This window comes from Solanum stenotomum, chromosome 11, assembly GCF_019186545.1.
Source record: "Solanum stenotomum isolate F172 chromosome 11, ASM1918654v1, whole genome shotgun sequence".
NCBI classification, from domain to species: Eukaryota; Viridiplantae; Streptophyta; class Magnoliopsida; order Solanales; family Solanaceae; genus Solanum; species Solanum stenotomum.
Genome location: NC_064292.1, coordinates 55997005 through 56020050, shown reverse-complemented (window position 1 = coordinate 56020050; position 23046 = coordinate 55997005). Strand labels below are relative to the sequence as shown.

General features: G+C 33.4%; 3 protein-coding genes across 3 annotated transcripts; 2 read left to right on the top strand and 1 right to left on the bottom strand.

The window, feature by feature from the left end:
* Positions 1-5443: 5443 nt before the first annotated feature.
* On the top strand, positions 5444-10589 carry LOC125846110 (uncharacterized). Its single transcript, XM_049525561.1, has 16 exons — positions 5444-6750; positions 6896-7099; positions 7223-7327; positions 7419-7484; positions 7569-7733; positions 7841-7915; positions 7998-8131; positions 8688-8835; positions 8945-9042; positions 9140-9275; positions 9368-9437; positions 9532-9662; positions 9738-9794; positions 9860-10042; positions 10141-10233; positions 10406-10589. Exons 1-16 carry the CDS (start codon positions 5527-5529, stop codon positions 10577-10579), a joined length of 3063 nt encoding a protein of 1020 aa, XP_049381518.1. The 5' UTR covers positions 5444-5526; the 3' UTR covers positions 10580-10589.
* LOC125845489 (uncharacterized) lies at positions 10588-12073 on the top strand. Its single transcript, XM_049525002.1, has 6 exons — positions 10588-10653; positions 10742-10808; positions 10889-11025; positions 11168-11259; positions 11358-11424; positions 11530-12073. The coding sequence occupies exons 3-6, from the start codon at positions 10951-10953 to the stop codon at positions 11695-11697; spliced, it is 402 nt and encodes a 133-aa protein (XP_049380959.1). The 5' UTR covers positions 10588-10653; positions 10742-10808; positions 10889-10950; the 3' UTR covers positions 11698-12073.
* A 119-nt stretch (positions 12074-12192) lies between these two features.
* LOC125845485 (uncharacterized) lies at positions 12193-15199 on the bottom strand. Its single transcript, XM_049524997.1, has 2 exons — positions 15080-15199; positions 12193-13958 (listed from the first exon to the last, which is right to left on the bottom strand). Exon 2 carries the CDS (start codon positions 13954-13956, stop codon positions 12421-12423), a length of 1536 nt encoding a protein of 511 aa, XP_049380954.1. The 5' UTR covers positions 13957-13958; positions 15080-15199; the 3' UTR covers positions 12193-12420.
* Between the last annotated feature and the right edge of the window lie 7847 nt (positions 15200-23046).

Below are 23046 nucleotides of genomic sequence, written 5' to 3'. Positions count from 1 at the left end.
ACTAAACTAGGACTAGAAAATTTATTTTAATATAAACTAGGACAGACAAATTTTAACTAGACATGAATTAAATAAATACTAATTAACAAATCCTAAACAATTTAGGATTCCTATTTCCTACTCCAACTTCGAATTATTATTCCAACAGTTCTGCGTTTATTTCTTTGTATCTTAAACCCCTTAGTGAAAACATAATGACAAAGTATATTTGAGCCAAAAATCTAATGACAAATGTATTTTTGAGCAAAAAAAATAGCAAAGGTAAAACTAATGTATTTTGAATACTTAAAAGAGATATCATATTGTAAGACAATTTATTGTACAACTTTGTAGGTGAAATTAAGAAGGGGTGTAAAAATACTATGCAAATTTAAAGAGGGTAATGTAAGAGGGGTGTGGAAAAAATTATAACCGTGGAATATGAAAGTGAAAATTTGAAACGCGAATTATGTTCACCGTAACTATAATTTAATAAGTAATTATGTGATTTAAGTAAGAGATTACATTTTTTATTGATAAGGGTAAAATGGTTATCAATTTTTAATGAACATTTTGATAATTCAACTTTGGACTTATTAAAGACTTATAATGTATAAATAGAGTAAAATAATGAAGTAATAAAGAGATTAGTTTTTCAGCATCAATTAGTTTCGAGATAATATTAGTATTGTAGAAAACTCCAACTATTAATTAATTCCGAAATTATTAGTATTATCAAAGCATTATTGATGGTAATAATTATATTAAAGTTTTCGAGACATGCTATATAGCAGGACACAATAGTAGAGCAACGGTTTTCGATGGACCTCAAAACAAAAGAAAAGAAGAAAACAAGATTGTAACAAAATTATTGGAAAAAGAAAAGTGCATCGATCATACATAATATCCCGTGAAATTCCACAAGTGGGGTTTGAGGAGGGTAGACCTTACGCAGACCTTACCTCTACCTCGTGGAGGTAAAGAGGTTGTTTTTGGAGGACCACCGATTATACATAATTAGAAACTAATGACTTTGGAGAGATCAAGTTTTCTGTAAAAGCTGCTATGTTCAGAAGGCCAGGTTGCAGCCATGACACAAATGATCCACTGGATGTACGATAGAGATGCCCGCGACTCGGAACATGATAGCAACTAAATAGCAATTCACCATCCGCAAACCTATATTTTGGTATGACTCTACAAACTGAGGGATCTTCTACGGTAAACAAGGCACTCCAAGATTCCTTGACACCATAGTCTTTCAATATCCATAACTTACAAGTTTCGAACCCTGGAAGCTTAGTAACAGAATAAACACATAGCATTCTGTCCAATACTAAAACACCAAGAAAGATGGTTCCCACAAAGGATAATATTTTCTCCGGCAACGATATCTCTCCATACACTTCTTTTGAAATACTAAATGAAACGAGAGAATAATCTCTTGCCTTATATTCAAAACTGGTCCACAGAGTTGCCACTTGTGATCTACGGTCTGTTGAGCTACAAATCCAATGAAATGCCACGTGTACAAATGCCAAAGAAGTAAAATGATTCACCGCATTGGAAACACCACGAGGATTTTTATCAATTTTTCTCCACGAACCACTTTTCATAGGTGTATAAGTATGGTGATAAACAAAACTAATTAGGACTAGAAAATTTATTCCCATATAAACTAGACATGAATGAAATAAATATCAAATAACAAATCCAAAATAATTTAGGATTCATATTTCCTACTCTAACTTTAAATTATTATTCCAACAATTTTGCATTTATTCAAATATAATGACAAAGGTATTTTTGAGCAAAACAAACTAAAACTGATTCATTTTGAATAATTAAGAGATATCAATTTTATTGTACAACTTTGTAGGTGAAATCAACAACGGGATGTAAAAATACTATGCAAAAATTTAAACAAGGTAATGTCTCTCCCTTTTTTTATCTGCCTAGAAAATAAAATAAGAGAATGAATAATAAGGATTCTTGGAGTGTCTTATTTACTATACAAGAAGAGAGTCATACCGAAATATAGGTTTGCGGATGGTGAATTACTATTCGGTTGCGTTCATGCATAAAATAAGACACTCATACCATTAGTTTTAATATATATATATATATATATATCTCATACCATTAGTTTTAATATTATATGGACTTGAGCAATTCTTTCGTCTAGACTCTGGAGACTATGCCCTCGGTTATGATTCACATCGAGCCGTGATAAAGAATATCAACGATCAAAAACCATTTATGTTGCTGATGGAGAAATGTTGCTTGTATTCCTTTAGAGAAGTTACTTGCTGATATTGATCCGAGGGATATTAATATTGAAGAAGATGGCATGAGGGTGTGAAATGGAATGTCCACATGTGTGATTTTTCTTAAGAGTCGTGATCCGAACGGTTGTGATTTTTCTAAATGGTTATGACCTTTATGATAAGGCACGATAAACACCTGTTCATACTACTCTTTGTTGTTTATAAATAGAGGGTCTCCTCTCATTTTTTAACAATGAATTTCCTAAACTTCTTATTCTGCACAAACAAATTTTAGTGTACTTTACTATCGTTGAGTGGTTCGCTGCTACTGTGGATTTTGGTACCAATACATAGATCGTTCTATTCTGGAGGATATATTCCATTAACCTCGAGTACTTGAGGAGATTAATTTTCTCAAGGCACGCTGTGTATTCAGTGGGTTCGATTTTCTTCTTTTCAATATTTGTTTCTGTTTTGTTATAGATTATATTTTCTTAATGATTGTAACTTTCTGAAATATACTTTAAATTTTATTATCTCTCACAATATTTGGCAAAGTTATATCTTAGTAAATCGGATTAAACAACAGTGGCAACTTAATTTCTTTCAAACTCTAAAATCTCCTTAATAAATCAAGACTTTCTATAAAGTGATTTTATATGGATAATGGATGCAAAAGGCAAGAGTATACAAAGGCGTATCTAAGGAGGGTCATCGAGTTCACGTGAATTCATGGTACCTCCCGAGATCATATCTAGTAGTGTTATATTTTAAAAAAAATATTGAAATATAGATGTGTGAACTCACACTTGAAGTATCACATAATGCGATTATGACTGGGTGCACCTCTCTCCGCTAGGTTAGAAATTTGAATTTTATATTTATCATGTTTTATTTTTCTTTCTAAAATTAGATAACACTATATATATATATATATATATATATATAAGAATTAATTTTAGACCTATAATTTTAAAATTGTAACGATTTTCAGTAGTAAAATTCTAAATGTCGAACTGAACAAATTTATATCATAGATCAACCTTTTTATAACAGTGCACCCATCATCTCAAAATCCTAGATACGCCTCTGAGAGTATATAATTGTATATAATTTTTAAGAGAACATTTCCTTGAGATTCGTATCTCTGCCCGCTCTGATACCATGTTAAAGTGTGTAATCATCTCATCTAAAAGCTTAAGTGGTTAGAGAGTACACTTTTATTATTTAATTATATTCTCAACAGGAAGAGACATGGTTACTTTTATTATTTAATTATATTCTCAATAGGAAGAGACATGGCTGCAGCTATAACTGCTGATACAAGTTCAACTGTTAATCTTACAACTACAGCTGCCAATGTAGCTTCTACTTCTACTGCCAAGTTTATCCTACAATTGCAGCTGCTGATGCTGCTTCTACTTCTATTGTCCAAGTTGATCCTACATTTGCAGTTGTTGATGCTAGAGATAAAGTTTGCTCTACATGAAGAGGGTAACATCTCTTAGAGCCTATTTGAATTGTTTTCCTTTTTATTTACTCAAACAAGTGCTTTAAAACTGTCTTTATTTCAATTAGACTGCTGCTGATAAGCTTTGGGAAATATTGTCCTAAGTCAGCCAAAACATCCGTTGATTCAGCAATAGCAAAAACTGAGACCAGTCTTCGGGACCTTGACATGGCAATTGCTAAGATCAAACATTTTTCGTGAGCACCTCAGTAAACAGCTTGCAATGCTGAATCAGGACAAACATAATTTCTGATGGATTATAGTTTCTTACTTTCTTGTATAGACTACTAATTTGATACCCTAATATTTTGAGGGTATCGTACTGCATTGTTGATCAGTTCAGTGTTGTAAGTACCTTATCTCAACTGTATGTGGTTCTAACTTTGTTGATAGCAATTGTGTGTGGTTCATTGTTGATTGATTCTTTCTTGCAAGGGTCTTCTTGTGGATTTGATTGTTTAATCTTATTGCGTTGATTGTTATGTTGGTGCATATTGAATACGACACTTGTTGGGGAAATGCAATTAGTGAAGATAAAAATGAAGGGGAGTTGAGTGTGTTTAGCTATGGTATTGAGAGTTTAGATAGGTTAGCAGTTGCATTAGGGGAATGTAATTGTGCCTAATTGCCCTGTGCGCCTGATCAAGATTGGAAAATTCGTTATGCTGCCGTTACTGCAATTGGACAGATTTCAGCAGGATGCTCAAAGGTAACACTCCCTCGAAAACAACCTCTCTACCTCCTAAGCTGCCTTTTTGGTTTACGTGGCATCCAAACATCTCCCACGCGCTTCAATTACATGGAGTCACGGAGTATACCACGTACGTTAAAAAATGTATAAAATTACAAGAAAAATGAGTTCGGGGATAATAAGACATTAGTTTAGTTGAAGTGTGTCTCTGAGATTTAGGTTATAGTTTAGGGGGACTTGTGCTTTATCCCCTAAAAGAAAATATAATCCACAACAAAACAAAAACAAATATTGANAACCCTAGGTCAGCCGTCAGATCGTAAAGGAATATTGTTATTACTCCTCAAAGTTCAAAATTGTAATATCTAAATCCATGGCAATTCACACTTCATTCGGACAATATAATTTTAATTTATTTGTTATTTTACAATAGTTAGAGAGAAGTATTGAAAACATCCCTAAATTTGAAGCGAATTATTACTTTCATCTCTGAACTATTGTCAGCTTTAAAAACACTCATTTATTTAACTAATTGAACTTAAGTACACTCTCAATCTTGTAACATGAGTAAAATACATCCCTAAATTCTCGTCAAGTTTAGAGGCATTTTCAACACTTCTCTCGATTTTTTATTAAAAGTCTCATGCTCCTATAGAATTTGAGACCACTTGTTACGTCATGTGGCAGATCGGAGAGTGTCGGGGTGTATCTAAGTTTAGTTAGTCAAGTAGAAGGGTGTTTCTAAGACTGTCAATAATTATTCGGAAACAAAATTAATAATTTGCGTCAAGTTCAGGTGTTTTCGGTATTATCAAATTTATAAAAAAAAATTGACAAAATTCTCATTGATCAATTTGTGCTAGATATCAACCTAATTTTCGATTGACTATGCTGAAATGAAATGAGCTAATAAATAAACGAGACAATAATCAATCCGAACTTCAACAGATTAGACGAATTACGATTTCATGAGCTAATTTTGACGGGAATATTCAAATTCTATTTAAACCCGCCAGAACCCACAGTTTCTCTGTAACAAGAAAAACTAACTTTCTTCTTTCTCTACAAGCTCTGTTTCAATGGCAAGCTCTGCTTCAATGGCGATCAACCCCGAATCAGCAAAAGCTCTCTTCGGACCCGAATCGTACCCGCTCGTCAAACTACTAAGCCAGCTCAACAGCGATGACGATGATCTTCGTAAACCAGCAAAAGCTCTCATCGATTACACCAAAAAGAACTACCCAAATTCTTTGATTGAGAAACTTTTCGAAACAATTCAACGTAGCCAGCCATCATCGCGTACGGGTATTTTCTGTTACAAGCTTTTAACCGATATTTTACTACCCTTTTGGCCCAAACTTTCATCAACTACGCAAAATGATTTGATGGTTAAGTTGTATTACAAAGTTCGGCGTGAAAGCGATTATGAAACACTAGAGGCTTGTTGTTCTTGTGTATCGAGTATAGCGGGTTTGCTTTTCCCTAAATATGAATGGAGTTATTTGTTTTTCTTTATGATTGAGAATTTGGGTTCGGATTCGAACAGAAATTTGGGTGTTTTGCTTTTATGGGATGAATTGATACCGAAATGTCCTGAGATTTTTGTACCATTTGTTGATTGTTTGATTGAGGGGTTTACAGATCTTATGCCTACTATAACGGAAGAACATCGATCTGGGGTTCTTGCAGCTAGGGCTTCTGTGAAATTGATTTTGTATTTGTCAAACCCCGCCAGTTATTGCAAGTTTTATGGTCTTTTAGGGCATGTTCTAATGACTTTGATAATGGCATGTTCCGATGAGGAGGTTCTTGTGTGTAGTGTTCTTGAGGATATGATTGTTTTAGCTGGTGTAGAGACCGCGTTTTTTGAAGGTAATATTGGTGTTGTGTTTGAGTCTATGGTGAAGTTAGCTGAGTGTTTGAAGTTGGGGGAAAAGTCAAGGCAACTTGCTATAGAGTTTGTTGTTACTGTAGCTGAGAATAGGGAGATTGGGTGTGGGATGATAGAGATTGTACCAAAAGAAGAAGTAACTAAGTTGCTTAATGTGTTGATTAAGATGTTGGTGCATATTGAAGATGACCCTCGTTGGAGAAATGCAATTAGTGATGATAAAAATGAAGGGGAGTTGAGTATGTGCAGTTATGGTATGGAGAGTCTAGAGAGGTTAGCAATTGCATTAGGGGGAGATGCAATTCTACCTAATTGCCCTGCGTGCTTGTTCAAGTTCTTGGATGAAGAAGATTGGAGAATTCGTCATGCTGCCGTTACTGCTATTGGACTGATATCAGAAGGATGCTCAAAGGTAGGACTCACTCGGAATCAACCTCTCTACCTTACTCCTAAGGTAGGGGTAAGGTCTACGTACATAGTACATCTTAAGTTCTAGGATTACTTTTGGCAACTGAAATATGTTTTTTGAGTTTGATTTCTGGTTTGGAAATTCCCAGGCATTGTTAGTGGAGATGGTGAAATTTGGACAGTCTATTGTGAATCTAATGTATGATAGCCACCCTCGAGTACGTTGGGCCACAATTCGTACAATTGGTCAGCTATCAACCCATCTGAGCCCGCGTTTTCAAGAGGAATATCTTTGGCAGCTCCTTCCAGCTTTCATAGAAGTATTGGATGATTTTCATAATCCCAGGTTGCAGGTACTGTTTATGACATTTGACCTTTGCAGTAGATAGCTTTTGAGCATCTGAACTCTTGACATATCAAAACTTGTCCACTGCAAGCACACATAGTTGACGACTGATATTCTCTCTTGTGTATAGACACGTGCAGCTTCAGTGATATGGTTGTTCAGTCACAATTGCCGTGAAGATGACTTGAAACCTTACCTGCACAAAATAGTGAGTAAATTAGTCGGGTTTCTACAGGTAATGTCACCTTTACCAATCTACAACACACTCATTCATCCACGTGTATAAGAGTAAATGACATAAGCTTTTAACTTGCTGCATATTCTAGAGAGGAATGACAATGAGGAAAGAAGCAGCTCTTGAAACTTTAGCCTATTTAGCTAGTTCATTGCAGGTACTTCGCTTTCAGCGGTTCAAAAAGAACTTCTTTTGTTTAAATCTCTGGTGTTCTAAACTTCATTTTCCTGGGATACTGCAGGAAGACTCTGCTTACATATATGATTCTATAATGCCTTATCTGAAAGTTATCTTGGAAACTGCTACTAAAGATACAAGTCGCACGCTACTTGCCAAATCCATGGAATGCATTACCAGGGTTACAATGGCTTTTGGAAATCAAGCAATCCTTGGTTATGTTGAAAAGGTGAAAACAATTTATATCTTTTCATTAGCACTTAGCAGGCATTATATAAATGTGACACTATCAACATATCTGAAAATGCATTTACCTTATGTGATGTTCCATTTTAGGTCACTGCAGTACTCATTTCACTGCAAGAAACTCAAACAGAGATAGAAGATCCAATGAGGAAATTTTCATTACTGGTATGTTGATACAACTTAGAATGTTGTGCAACTTCCATTTTCTTTTCAGTTTTTGGCTAATTTACACTTGATTCTATGACAGGCATACGGTAGACTATGTAAATGCTTGGGGGAAGATTTCCTTCCTTATCTAAGTCTTGCCATGCCCATTGTGCTAAAATCTGCTCAGCTAAGTGTTTCCAATAGTTCAGATACAGATGATTCTGATGATGAAAGGTTGGATCTTCCTATAACAACTTGTACGAAATTTAATTTACATGGATGGGTGTAGGTATTAGTACTATGTAAAGATGTAGATGGTTGTGAGTTTTCGTATTTTTGAATTTCATTTCACCATGTATTACATGCTATACCATATGAAACTACTATGTTGAATCAGAATGTAAAGAAAGTGAATCCGTTAAGTGACTTCTGCATATCTGCCTGTTTATTTAGAGACAACATCTCGTAGTCAAAGGAAAACATCTGGTCTTTCCAGGCACTTGAGGTTTCACAGATGTTTTATGAGGTTATTAGTCACTGCACTTAAATAGCACTGTTTGATGAGATAAATTTCCATTACTAACCTGAAATGCAGTCTATTGGAAACAGCCTCTCTACCTTCAAAGGTAGGGGTAAGGTTTGTGCACACACTACCCTCCTTAGATCCCACAAGTGGGATTACACACGGGAATTGTAACCTGAAGTTGGTTGCAGGAAAAAAGTGAAATAACAACTTATTGGAAAAAAATTTATTGAGGATGTCTTCAGCTGACATAAGTATCTTTTGTAGCATGATTAAAGTCACCGCTGGGAATAAAACGATCCGGATAAGAAGTGCACTTCTGGAAGAGAAGGCCTTGGCCTGTCATATGCTATGCTGCTTTGCAGCTGAGTTAAAGGGACGGCTGCATNNTCTCGTAGTCAAAGGAAAACATCTGGTCTTTCCAGGCACTTGAGGTTTCACAGATGTTTTATGAGGTTATTAGTCACTGCACTTAAATAGCACTGTTTGATGAGATAAATTTCCATTACTAACCTGAAATGCAGTCTATTGGAAACAGCCTCTCTACCTTCAAAGGTAGGGGTAAGGTTTGTGCACACACTACCCTCCTTAGATCCCACAAGTGGGATTACACACGGGAATTGTAACCTGAAGTTGGTTGCAGGAAAAAAGTGAAATAACAACTTATTGGAAAAAAATTTATTGAGGATGTCTTCAGCTGACATAAGTATCTTCTGTAGCATGATTAAAGTCACCGCTGAGAATAAAAAGATCCGGATAAGAAGTGCACTTCTGGAAGAGAAGGCCTTGGCCTGCCATATGCTATGCTGCTTTGCAGCTGAGTTAAAGGGACGGCTGCATTTATGGGTTAATGAGGTCTGTCTAGAAAATTACAGGTCATAGCTAATCTCTTTTACAAGGCTTACAAAGGAGCATGCAGATTTTTACCTAACTTATCGTTTATGCAGGTTGTTAGTGCTTTAGTTCCGAATCTTACCTTCGAATTCAGCGAAGAAGTAAGAATGACTGCCATTTCTGGTAAATTTTCTACAAGAGTCTTCTTCTAATCATTTGTTTCCGTATTATAAACCAAATCTGATTGTTTTCTGAGTTGCATTTATTCCTTTTGTAGCAATGCCGTTACTGTTAAATTCAGCTTCTTGTGCTATGAAGAAAGGGCTTCCTGTAACAGGTTGTGGCAAGGCCCCAGTTCAAAAGCTATCTAACACTATCATCCCATCTTTGCTTGACGCGTTAAAGAAGGTAAATAACCTAGTATTGCAGCAAAAGTTTAATCAATATTGATACGATCCTAAGGAGGTTCTGCTTTCCCTTTAGGAGTCAAAGGTACAAGTTCAAGCAAGACTATTGGAGGCATTCAACGAAAGCATTCAGGTCATTAACTCTTTTGTCTTCTGTATAGCTTATTTGTCTGTGCACTAACAAGTACTTACTCACAGATTCCGGGTTCACATCTAAGTAAACATCAAGCTGAAAAATTTGTTGAAGGCATATCAAAGGTTCTCTTAACTTGCTCATACCGCAAAACAGAAAGAGAGAAAAGAGCTAAAGAACACACAGATTCAAGGGAGCAGAAACTACTTAAGGAGGCAGCTCAACAACACTTAACTATATGTAGAAACGTTAGTGTTTTATCTCAACGGAGCCTCTAATATATATATTACTTAACAGGATCTTAGACTTACCTTCGTCGGTTTCTTCTTTTTTTTCCTGAATTCAGATTGGCATTTGCCTCGAAACTATGGTGAAAATACTTAAGGCATCATTCTTGCCCCTTTTAGACAAGTTTTTGCCTTATGCATCACTTATGTGGGTAAGTGTCTCTCTCTTTATGATGTACTATACATATAATTCAATTCATGACACCTCTTACTGAAGCATCAAAAGTGACTAAATTGAATTAAACTGCTAATTCTACAGGGAATTTTTATGGTTTCTTTGGCCTTACACCTTTCCTTTTCACTTTTCTACGCACTTCTGTACAGAGTAATGATAGAACAGCAGAAGAAAGAAGAATTGTAGTGCACCTTTTCCGTGAAGTTGCTGAGCAGTGCCGCGAAGAAGCATTCAGGCAAGTCTCTTATGCAATTTTCAATGTCTTGTTAATCATGGTAACCTCAATTGGCTTAGATGAACGTCATTTTTTATTATTATTTTAAAAATCAGGTACTATGAAGAGTGGATACCTCTCCTGCTTAAAGTTTACTATCACAAGGATCCAGATGTTCCACAGGTTCTATTTTCCCCTTCTTTTACAATTTGTTTCCCTACTAAGTCTCTCGTATATCCTTCAAACCTGACGTGTTCCTTATTTTTTTCAGATCGTAGCAATTGCAATTGGTATTTGTGCTGAATTCGGAGCAGATTTCCTTAAACCTCATACTAAAGGTAGCTTTGTGCATTATTATATGCTTAAGGTATCTATTTTCTCCACTAGCAGCACTGACTTGGCTTTTTAATGTTTGCAGGTATATTCGGTTGTTTGAAAACTGCATTGGAGCATCCTAATGCAAACTACCAGGATAACATCATGGCTTATGAGGCTGCTGTTTATACCTGTGGGAAGTTAAACCAGTTTCTCTCAGATGATTTCTACACCTATGAGGTGCTCTCTTACTACTGCTTCCTAAAACTTCATACACTAGAACCCATAACAAACACTCGTCACAAATCTACGACTTCTCTTGACAGTAGTTTGATAAACTTGTCATTTATCAACTGACATATTATAAACATTCTTGTCTCAGTTCATCCAGCTCTGGATTAGCCACTTACCAATAAGGTGTAATCTGGATGAGGCTAAAATCAGTCATGAACTACTTTGCTCAATGATAGAGATGTAAGTATTCCCTGTAGCCTATAACATTTAAGTAATCAATGATTCTCAAAACTTCAACATATCTTATGCACTGCTTGCACTGTGCCTTGATCTTTCAGGTTTGAGCAGAAAGTTATTGGCCCTCAAGGATTTCATATACCGAAGATCATAGCAATTTTCGCTGAGGTAATTTTCCCTTTCTATACCCTTAATCTTGATTTGCAGTTCCATATATGCACTAAGATTCCCTTCATTTCATAACTTTTTGTCTTTATTTCATTTTTCCTATAGGTTTTATGGGCAGGGAACAACTTGGCCACAGAAGAAACTAAAGGGCGAATTATCAATCTATTGAAGAAATTTCAAAGGGAACTGCAGCCTCCTGTCTTGTCCAAAACATTTGAAACATTACCTTTACCACATCAAAACTTGTTGCGCACCGTCTTGTCCACCTTATAAACTGTTTGTGCATTCTTTGAGTAGATAGATACGTGTACAGAACGGAAATAGCTAGCAGGAAAAATAGCAGACTCATACTTGTAGAGTGAGAAATATTACTGTAATAAAGAGTGTGAATGTACACAAAGGATGAAGTAGTATCTGATTGTAAAGGAGATTTTTGTGTATGAAAGGAAGTTACTATCCAGATTTTATGAAAATAAGATCTAAACATAGATAGAATGTTACCTGTTACATCTCTCCCCCAATATCATTTAGCGCAGAGATTGTGTCCTTCGTTGCTAGCTTGTTAGCTTGTTTGTACTCCGTCGAAGTGTGCTAATTGAACATTACCTTTTGGTCTATAAAATCTGAATAACCATAATTTGATCACATAATACAGCTAAATCATATGAAGCAAACTCGAAATAAAACAAGCATTTAGAGGAAGTGAAGCTCCATGACAAACACAAATACTAGTTCAGAAGGGAAGGAATATATTGCGTAAGATAAAAATAGACATCAAAACATCATTATATTGAAATAACAAAAATTTGTTCTTTTAATACAACAACAACATACCCAGAACGTAGACCTTACCACTACCTCGCGGAGGTAGAGAGGCTAGTTCCGAACCCTAGGCTCAGGTGCAACAAATTCATTCTACTAATACTAGACACAAAATTTATTAAGCTACTAACTTGCACAACATCAAGTTCCGGTTCCAATTCACGAGTCTTCAGTTCACTCCCTTGTGCCATCTTCTTCAACATCAATATCGTTCAGATCAATATCAGCAAGTAACTCCTCCAAAGGAATAGAAGGAACATCTTCTCCATCAGCAACAGTAGTAGTTTCTGATCGTTGATATTCTTTATCACGATACAATGATATGTTGAACCTCATATCAGGATTCTCCTCTAAATCTCTCAAGAAATGCTCATACTCCGAGTTCATCTTTTGTTCTTGATCTCTTCCCTTTCCAGAGTTATCGATTTCCATATTGAGTGACTTAAGCTTCCAAGACCGAGGCTTCCCACGTTTCTTTTGGTGTTTCTCCTCATAGCTTTTCTTAATCAATATCACCTCTGGAAGGACAAGACCTTTGTATTTTTCAAGCTCAAAATCATTACTATTGGCTCGATATAAATCATAACCAAGGGCATAGTCTCCAGCATCTAGAAGATGGCCTAGATGCGTTCTTACGGAGAATATTGTGTCATTTTTCCCGAAATCAGAAACACGAGCAACTTGGATATCAGCTAAAACATACTTCGAGCCTCCAATATTAACTTCTTCAGAAACCACATCAACGTCTAAAACCACATACTCGACAAGCTGTCTACTAGATAGTAAAGGCTTAAATGATGCCCTCCAGTACTGATCAGCATCTAGAAAACAATGCCTCAACGTAAACGGATCTAATAGAGAGATACTGTTGCTTACTTTCGTGCAGATCACTAGAGGACCGATATTTCCTAAACTAGCTGCCACCTTTGGAGGGAGACATATCAGATCCTCACGACAAACCGGGCTGATTTCTACAGAGAATGTGTACTTATAAATGACGATATTGCTCTTATGATCATGAGACGCGAGTTGCTTGGCGTTTCGGGTCCTAACAAGTACCACCCTACTGACAAAATCCACAAACTTCAAAGCATGACTTCTATGACCAAAGAAGAAATCAATTCCCTGATCCAACTGTTGAATCTTTATAGCACGATTAGCAGCATCGTGCTTAATAATCAGCTGCTCCAAATAGAAGAACGTTCTTCGGTGAGACACGTGCTGTCTAAGTTGCACCGCAGCCACCCATTGATCAGGATTAACTTGCACCTTCGAACACGAATCACACATTTGATCTTGGACAACATACTCAACGATGTACGACTGTTCAAGAACAGCTCCATTTAGTACCTCTTTTTGGACTTTAAGCCTAATTTTGATCCTTTTCGAATGAGGCTCAGTCCAAATAAACTCGGCATTCACCAACTTAACTTTATTCAAATTCTTCAACTTCTTGATACAAAAAGTGAGTAACTCCTTCGATTCGAGCTGTGCTTTGATCCAACTCCTTGGAGGCTGCAAATAGCCATCGCATTCAGGGCAGTGAACAATCACTACATGTTTCTGTAAGTCTTCTGTTATATCAACTTCGGATCGCAAGCATTTAGCACACATATTTGCAGCATTTGGCTGCATCGAGATTCCGCATTTGCAGCATAACACATTTCCTATGGTTTGTTGTACTGTAAACATTCCCAATACTTCTGCCATACCTACCGCAAAAAAGAACAAGATTTGCATAAATAATAACTCAACAAATGAAACATAGCTTTCCATAGCAGATTATTGGAAGCAATAAGCTACATAGACTTTCATTTGTGTTCCGAAAACTGTAGTGTCTGGTCCAGCTTGCGCAGAACTCGACTAATATACGCACTAATATTACACAGTACCTTCTACCTCCAAGCAGTACACTGAATTACTCTGTCGACCAAGACTTGGGGAAATGGACATAGATATCCATTTTGAATTATTTAAAATCGGTCTATTTCCGACATCATATTCACAGTTAGCCTATTCATCCTAGTTAGCGATTCCAAGTCCATATCAAGGTCACGATCATATGTCATGACTAGCATCAAGATAATTTCTATAACATATTAATTCTCATTTCCAATTACCCTTTTGTTTGTATTAAACATGAAACAAAATGAAACTGAAGAATTTCTTCAATATAGCAACTAATCCCTCTGTTCTATTTAACAACTTTTTTACCATCATTTACCCTCTCTATTTTCAATTTACGCATCTTATTTTCCTTCTTAGTCTGTTTAGAAAAGAGCATCACTTACATATATTAACTCTTTAATTACTTTTTTTAAAAAAAGGAAAAAAAAACTCACATATCATAACTACGCTCACAAAAACTCAATTATTATTATTTTTAGACAACCATCTTCGAGGCACCTCGACTAATTCAATGAGATACCTATCACCGACAATAGGTACTAGGTAACTCTGTCCACTAAAGATAGGCCAAAACTAAAAAATCTCCCTTATTTTCTTAAATTTCGTATAAAATTAAACACAAAAACATAAATTTCGTATCAAATCAAACTAGGACACATAAAATAAACAGAGGAGAGTAATACAAATGTCATTTCAATGTAAGTAAAAACTTACTTTTAACAAAAAAAAGTTAAGAGATTGATATCCAATTAACAGTAATAATCAAATAAAAATTGATTAACCACCAAGAACATCTCATAATCCTTTTAACAAATCTAAGATTTTAAAATTGAAACAGAAACAAAGACACCCTTTTCTTCCAAGAATCAAATGAATAATTAAGAAATTGAACATCACAAATAAATTACTATAAGATTAATATTACCTGATGTTTGGAGTTTTGGTTGATCAAGAATTGGAGTTTTGTTGATCAAGGAAAGAGGAGAAAAATTATTTAATTTAAAATATATATTTATGAGAATTATTTATTTTGTGGAATTTGTTGTTTATTTTGGATCTTATATAAGTTTTATAATATTAAATAAATAAATGAACCTAACCGACTTTAGGAAAATACCGTGGACGTCACGGCTTACTATTATATCCTTTTGTTCTGTTGGGGTGATTTACGAAAATAGCCCTCCACGAGGACGATATTGAACTTTTGACTCGTTTTGCTTTCGTGGTTAAATTTTAAGTTTGATAAATTTTGACTTTTAGGGTGTGTTTGGTATGAGGAAAATGTTTTCCATGGAAAACAAGTTGATTTTGACTTATTTTCTCATGTTTGGTTGATGAGTAGGAAATATTTTCCGAAAATGATTTTTAGTGTTTGATTTATGAATGATTTTTTTTTTGAGAAATATCTTTTATTTTTACTAGGGTAGAAAATAATTTTTGAAATTGAAAATATTTTTTAAAAACAAACTTAAATTTTTTTGGGGGTGGAGTGGGTTGGGGGATGGGTTGAGGGTAGGGGTGAAAAATTGAAATTTTGAAGTTGAAAATATTTTTTAAAAACAAACTTAAATTTTTTTTTGGGGGGGGGGGGGGGGGGGGGGNCGAGGATCGGGATGAAAAAATAAAAAATTGAAGTTGAAAATATTTTTTAAAAACAATAAAAAATTGATAGGGGGGCGAGGGTAGTGGGTGGGGGTAAAAAATAAAAAAATTGAAATTAGAAATATCTTTTAAAAATAATTTTTAATATTTTTTTGGGAGGAGGTGGGGGTAGGGGTAGGGATGAGGGTGGGTAAAAAAATTGAATTTAAAAACAAGCTTTAATTTTATTTTATTTTTTTTGGGGGTTGTTTGGGGGGCTGGTTTGAGGGTAGGGACAAAATAAATTGATTTTTTCAACAAAAAAGTAATTGTAGTTTGAAGTTGGAAGAGAGTTTTGGAAAATGTTTTCCTTAAGTTTTGAAGAGAAGTCATTTTCCTTAAATTTGAGGAAAATGAGTTAATTTGGAAAACATTTTCCAAACATTTAACCCAACCAAAGATGAGAAAATTGGAAAACATTTTCCGAAAAATGTTTTCCTTCATACCAAACACACCCTTAATCTTGAAAATTTATGTATCTATAAGGTATGTGGGGATTAAAAGTTCAGTAACAATAACTTATTCAGTGAAATCCCGTAAATTAGGTCTGGGAGGATAGATTGTACGTAGATCTTACCACTACCTCGTTGAGATAGGAAAACTGTTTCTGAAAAGTTTAAGATCATCTATTTTTGAGATCATTGCATCTAAATTTCCAATGAGTTTCAATGGCTTGGGCCGTACGTAATTTGCTTGGTCTGCATTTGGTTGCATCTCAAGTTATATGACTTGAAAGTTGAAACACAAGAGATTGGGATAAGTATTTTTCCATTTTTAATCAAAAGTTTGTGTCAACTTCAAAGATTTATTTAGTCTCAAATAATAGAATCACAATTTAAGATTTTGTCAATTATCACAAACGTTAAGTGACAGACTAATATTTTGTCGGTAAGATTGAATAATTTATGACTTATGAAATGCCATGTAAATTGCTAGAGTGTAAGGCTAAAACAATAACGGAAGTTTCATAAGGAGATTGGAACAAGCTATCGACAAAAGATTTTCTTTTTAAAAAGATTTTGTTTGGAACTCTTACATGTCCAAGGTTCATTATTGAAATAATTTCAAAGGTTTTCCCTGATTTTGTTCGTGTCAACAAATAATTTGAAACACTTCAACTTTTTTAGAACAAGATAGAGTCAAATAGAAATCATTCGAAGCACTTATTTTTATGCTATTACGTAAACCCAATGACTCAATTGTAGCGGAAAAAAAGAAGAGGAAAGCGGATACTCAACTTAAAGTGAGTAAAAAGATTTTCATATCTTATCGGTACATATAGAATTTTGCGACAAGTCGTATTCGATGTAAGAGTAAATTAGTCTGGAAACTAATGGGTTTATTAAAGTGGGCTGACTTTGGAGTCCACTTTTAATGGGCTCTCTCTTTTTGGGCTTTGATGGATTTAAGAGCCCAAACTCATCTTAGGTGAGACCAATGAGTATAGAAAGCCCAAATATACTAAACCATAGCTAACTTGGGAAATATATTGGCACAACTTTAATGATCAAAACTATAAAATAATATTATTATTTTTTTAAAAATAATTTGATATTCCACTAGACAGAGTATCTTAGGTGAGACCAATGAGTATAGAAAGCCCAAATATACTAAACCATAGCTAACTTGGGAAATATATTGGCACAACTTTAATGATCAAAACTATAAAATAATATTATTATTTTTAAAAAAATAATTTGATATTCCACTAGACAGAGTATCTAATGGCTAATTTTAAAACAACGGGTGTTTGTAATTTAGAATATGAAAATTTGAATTTGAATGAGTCAGAATCTGAAAGATTGATTTTATGACTCATTACAGTGTTCTTTTAATTTATACGGCTCTGTCATAGGAGATCGATAAAATATAACATAAAAAATCGATAAAATATAAGAACTTTTATAAGATCATTTTTCATATATTTCATATTGTATGGAAGGAAACAAAATCCATTTTGTCTGGATGTTTTACTAAAATGTCCCTCTTGCTGAATTGTCAAATCCTATATTGTCTACTTGTTTGGACCATTAATACACATGATGTGACAAGGCCCATTTTGGTCAAACAAGATTTCAAGAGAAATGACAAGTAATAAACCAAAGCATTGAAAGTGATTGAAATACATTTTTCAATTTCTTAGCTTCTAGTCATTTCTAATGTTTTTATAAATTTTCTAGAACATTACAAAATTTGAAATAATTCAAAAGAATGTTTGAATTATTATTTTTCGTGTTGAATTTGAGATTGAGACATAGTTGATTGAAAAGCTAGCATGAAATGATCGAATTTTTAATGTATCGACAACTCGAGTAGGTGCGGTGGAACGATCATTTCAAAACTCTAATCCTGTGTTGATTTTGCTTAGGAAAATTCAAGATTTAGAGTTTGTACAACCACCTAAAAACAGTAGGTCGGTGTTGAATCCAGAAAACTCGATTCATCGTTTTAAATCTACTTCAGTAGTCTTGACGACTTATTAGGCCGTGTACTGAAAATATCGTGAATTCAATCAAACTCCAATAAAGACAAGTCATATCGATTTGTATATAAAAAACAGTTAGTGTCATGAAGATTCAGATTACACATATGAACTTTTCAAATATTATCAAATAAAAACTCCACAACTTTGCTTATTTTTTAATTACATAGCCGAAAAGTGATTAGTGAATGTTATTTCGGGTTGGGGTGGGGTGGAGGGGGGTAGGGGGGACATATGGTCAACTTGTTGGGCTAGTCACCATCTGACAATTTCAAAGTCCAAGAAGGACTCCTAGAATTTGGGCTTTTTACAAAAATCAAAGCCAAACAAATACACAAAATGAACAAAGTTTGAACCCAAAAGGAATGTTGGAAATGTTCTTAACTTAGCAACTCATTCTGTAGCCTACTGTACTAAAACCCCTATAATTAGAAAAAAAAAATATTGTTCAAATTATTCATAAAAAAAATAAAATAAAAATTAATAAATTATCCTTCTATTCTAACATAAAAAGTCAATAGTAAAAATTCAAAAAAAGGCTACAAATTAAACAAGTTTCTTTGCTTCTAAAAAAACACTTTCCTGTTTTTTCCAAACATCCCCTTACAATGTGACATAAATATAGGCTGTGACATATGGTCATTTTAAAAAAAAAAATGGGTCCACTTTTTAAAGACTCACGGATTGCAAAATCAAAGAATAAAAAATAAAATCAGATATTGAAAAAAAAACATACAAATAGAGTATTATCTTGACGTTGTAAAAGTCATCAGTTCAAGTTTGATTATCTCTAAACCCAATATTTAGACACGTGAAGTATTCCACCGTTTCATGCCAGAGCTCCATTGAAGGTATAGTCAAATACGAGATGATTTGCTAACGATAAAGAATAGGAAGGAATCTAAACATAGCATATGTAAAATTGAACAATTTTTAGAAATTTATTTTACAAAAAGAAAAGTGGCTTAATTAATTATTTTTGTAGGACAATTGACTCTTCACAAAGTTGAGTAATGAGGGTAGATTTCTTTTGAGAATTTGGCAAAAAAGAAGTACTATATATTACTATATTAAATATTAAAGATGAAATGATATAAAGAACTTAAAATAGGGTACAGAAGTAAATGAGGGAACAATATATTAAACATGAAACATGGTATAAAGACTTTTTTAGATTTTTTATTCGACGGTCAATATCTGCATTGAAAATCGATTAATTCCGAATTCACCCATTGCAAAACTCGTTCTTGAAGACGGCATTTTCAGTAAAATTCTTTTTATTTTACGAACTCCAACCTAAGATCTTTAAATAAAATTTTAATTATCTCACGACAATCGATGTTCGTACCGAAGTAAAGAGGGAAACAGTATTATAACAATAGAATGTGACAGTGCATGGGATTGTCATTATGTAGAGAATAGTAATATATGCAAAATACTCGCTTTGAATGCGGGACTGACAAATAATACACTCTAGGACAATATATATAATAATGTCACACTCTCTCTCTTTCCGATCGTGGTAAAAATTTATTCGTATTCGATATTTTATCTGTAACGAATGAATACAAGATGTGTATGTGGTTATGGTACATGTATTCCCGTTTTAATTTTTAACTCGTAATTCTTTCCTCTGACCAGCCTCACACTAGTAGAATATCGCTAATGAAATTAGCAATTTTTTATAATGTTTAGAGAATGAGGGTGAAGTTGATTACGTATATATCACATATTCTTAGGAGTGAATGTACACACAAAAAAAAGAGTAAACTAAGAACATATTTATTAGCACTTGAGGCTATTGTTCAACGATTCATAATACATAAAGTTTAAATTATGAATTCGACATAACTATAACTATAAAAATATATTAGTTAACATGAAAAGTATAATACTTTAAAACACTTTTTAAATAAAAGATTCTTATCAATATAGAGGCAAAGTGAATTTTAGTACATTGGATAACTACATTAAATACATATTAGGGATATACTTTTTATTTAATTTTCTTAAGTCACAATCAAGTTTAGGGGACCATAGACAGTAAGATATATATGTATATATATTGTCAATAAATTCAACTGCAGAGAAACCACAATTCTATTCTCTCATCATAATGCCATCATAGCCTTGTGATAGAACTACCCCTACTCCCTAACCCCCCCCCCCCTCCTAAAACTTAACTTTTTTTTGTCATAGAAAAAAGTAAAGTAGTGATAAGGAGGAAAAGTTTAGTAAAGCCTTTTTCTTTTCCTTTCTTTAATGATAATGAGAGGGGGAGAGAAAATAAGAATTAAATATAAAATTTATCGTTAATCTGTCACTAAATGATTTATAGTTAACATACTCAAATCTATATATAATAGATATTCTCAATAAAAAAAATATTTCATTATAACGATAAAGTTTCTTATATGAAACCAATTTTTCATATTATGTTAAAATATATGTTCGTTTTAACAATATTTCACTCTTGTAGTATTAAAAAGACATATACTACTTACTCCCTTTGTTTTAACTTAAATGACTCGCTTCTTTTATCAGTAAGTCTAAAAAAGAATTACATGTTTCTATATTTAGTAATGATTTAACTTTGAAAATATTTATTTTACTCGTTATGAAATGATTTATAGTCACTTAAATATTTATCACTTATTTTAAATCACAAATTTCAAAAATCTTGCTTTTTTTCTTAAATTATGTATAAGAGAGTAATATTTATTATAAATATAGAGTGTGATTAAAACTTTTATGGTAATTATATATTGTACTATAGTCTACATCACAATCACTTTTTTCAGTAGAGTGCTGTAGGAGTAAATATTTGATTTAATTATTTTTCTCTTTCATACATTATAATACTATAACTTTTGTTCACTTCAATCATAAAGCAATCGATTACAAAATGATTTTACTTCTTCTTCTCTCACATCAATATTATCATCCTTTCTGCTCTCTGTCCAAAAAAAGTCTCTGTACCCCTTTGCATTTATTACCCTTCTCTTGTCTTCTTACATGAATTTTATTCAATTCAACCCCCTACCCCCACCCCCACTCTCACCCTCTCACCTCCCTTTTTTTTTTTTGAAGAATGGGCCATCTAGGGTTAGATATATCCCCCCTCCCCACACTCACTATTACCCCCCCTAATGTTCTATCATATGTCAACTTCTAGGGTACAATTTTGTTTGGTTGGTGTGTGTTTGTGATTTATGTGATATAGTTTGAATTCGTACAAATTGGTAGATAGGTTAATATCAAAGATAATAAGTATTTGAAGTTTATGAATTCAAAATACTGTTTATTTCAAATTGTACTAATTGGTTGTGTAAAGATTTTTGTGATATAGTTTGAATCGGCATGAATTGGTAAAACGGTTTAAAGATACATAGAATTTAAAACTTATGAATTCTGAATTTAGGGTAGCGGATTCTAAATTAGTGAAATTTGGAAAGAAAAGAAAGGGAAGTATTTGGAAGAAAAAAGGAGTTAAAGTGATATTTAAAAATTTGAGTTATTTTTACATTTTTATGTGAGTGATTTGAAGTGAAAAGAAAATTATGAAAATAGCTTATTAGAGTTTTTCGAATTTCAAAAAATTATGAAATTCAAGTTTAAGCTGAATTACGGAAAATTGTAACAACTCTATGTCCAAAGAAAAAAGTGCAAAATATTAATGGCCAAACATGCTCTACGTTAGTAATAATTTATATATACATATATTCAATATAGATCAATGTGGCTGGTTTTGGTCAACCTTGTAGTCTAGTTCCACCGCTATCGAGGTGTAGTTTGAATGATATTGCGCTATAGTTTGAATGGAAACGAAGTTTTAAAAAAAATATAATGAATTTTAAAGTATGTGACTTTAAATATGTCATCGTATTTACTTGATAATAATAATAATAAACACTTCATCAAAATTAATAAAATGAAAAAGTATAACATTTCTTAAACAGATTTTAACAAATATCATATAAACTGAAACGATGAAAATAAATAATAATAATTTTTTAGTGGTACGTACCCTGTGTGTTTTAATTTTCGTTAGCAATAATATGATTTTCTTGATATTGATAAACTTTGTCCAATGGATTCATTAAAAAGTCATTAAATTGCATATTTAGACCGGTTTTAAACATTTCCCAGTGAAGGGTTACATCATCTTAATTTAAAACATTATATTATATAGTATTATACAAATACCGGTATTTTCATTATGAGTTCAAATTTTGTGTACTGATCTGACATGACAATATGAAAATAAATTACACTAGAGATAGTGACGGAGCTAAAAATTTTAATAAGGGGCTCGAAATTTGAAGAAATAAACACACGAACTAATTGAAGGGGGTTCGATATCTACTATATATACATAAAAAATAATTTTAATCATATATAAATAGTAATATTCTCCATCGAAAGGGGTTCGGATGAACCCCCTAACAGTATGCTGGCTCCGCCCCTGGTAGAAGGTTTACAAAATTCTGCAATTCACACAAAGTATAGCATTTTGCTACGTTCTTCATTAATATGAGAGGTAAAATATTCGTTGTCGAGAGTCATTGGATTTTAAAAGAAGCACACATCACCCGCGCGCGAGGGGCAGACTGTCAATTTAGTATTACTTGGTGCTTTACGCGATACTTTTAACTTAATCATATCTTGTGTTCAAGTTTTGAACATTTAAAATTGTATTTATTATAGTGTGTTTTACATTATTTTTATCGTGAATTTAGATATAATCAATTCTCAATATGAATATCATA

Coding starts and splice junctions, on each gene's coding strand:
- LOC125845489 (XM_049525002.1), top strand. CDS start 10,951: ATGGCTTATGAGGCTGCTGTTTATACCTGTGGGAAGTTAAACCAGTTT. Junction 11,026..11,167: donor ATGATTTCTACACCTATGAG/GTGCTCTCTTAC, acceptor TTCTTGTCTCAG/TTCATCCAGCTCTGGATTAG. Junction 11,425..11,529: donor TCATAGCAATTTTCGCTGAG/GTAATTTTCCCT, acceptor TTTTTCCTATAG/GTTTTATGGGCAGGGAACAA.
- LOC125845485 (XM_049524997.1), bottom strand. CDS start 13,956: ATGGCAGAAGTATTGGGAATGTTTACAGTACAACAAACCATAGGAAAT.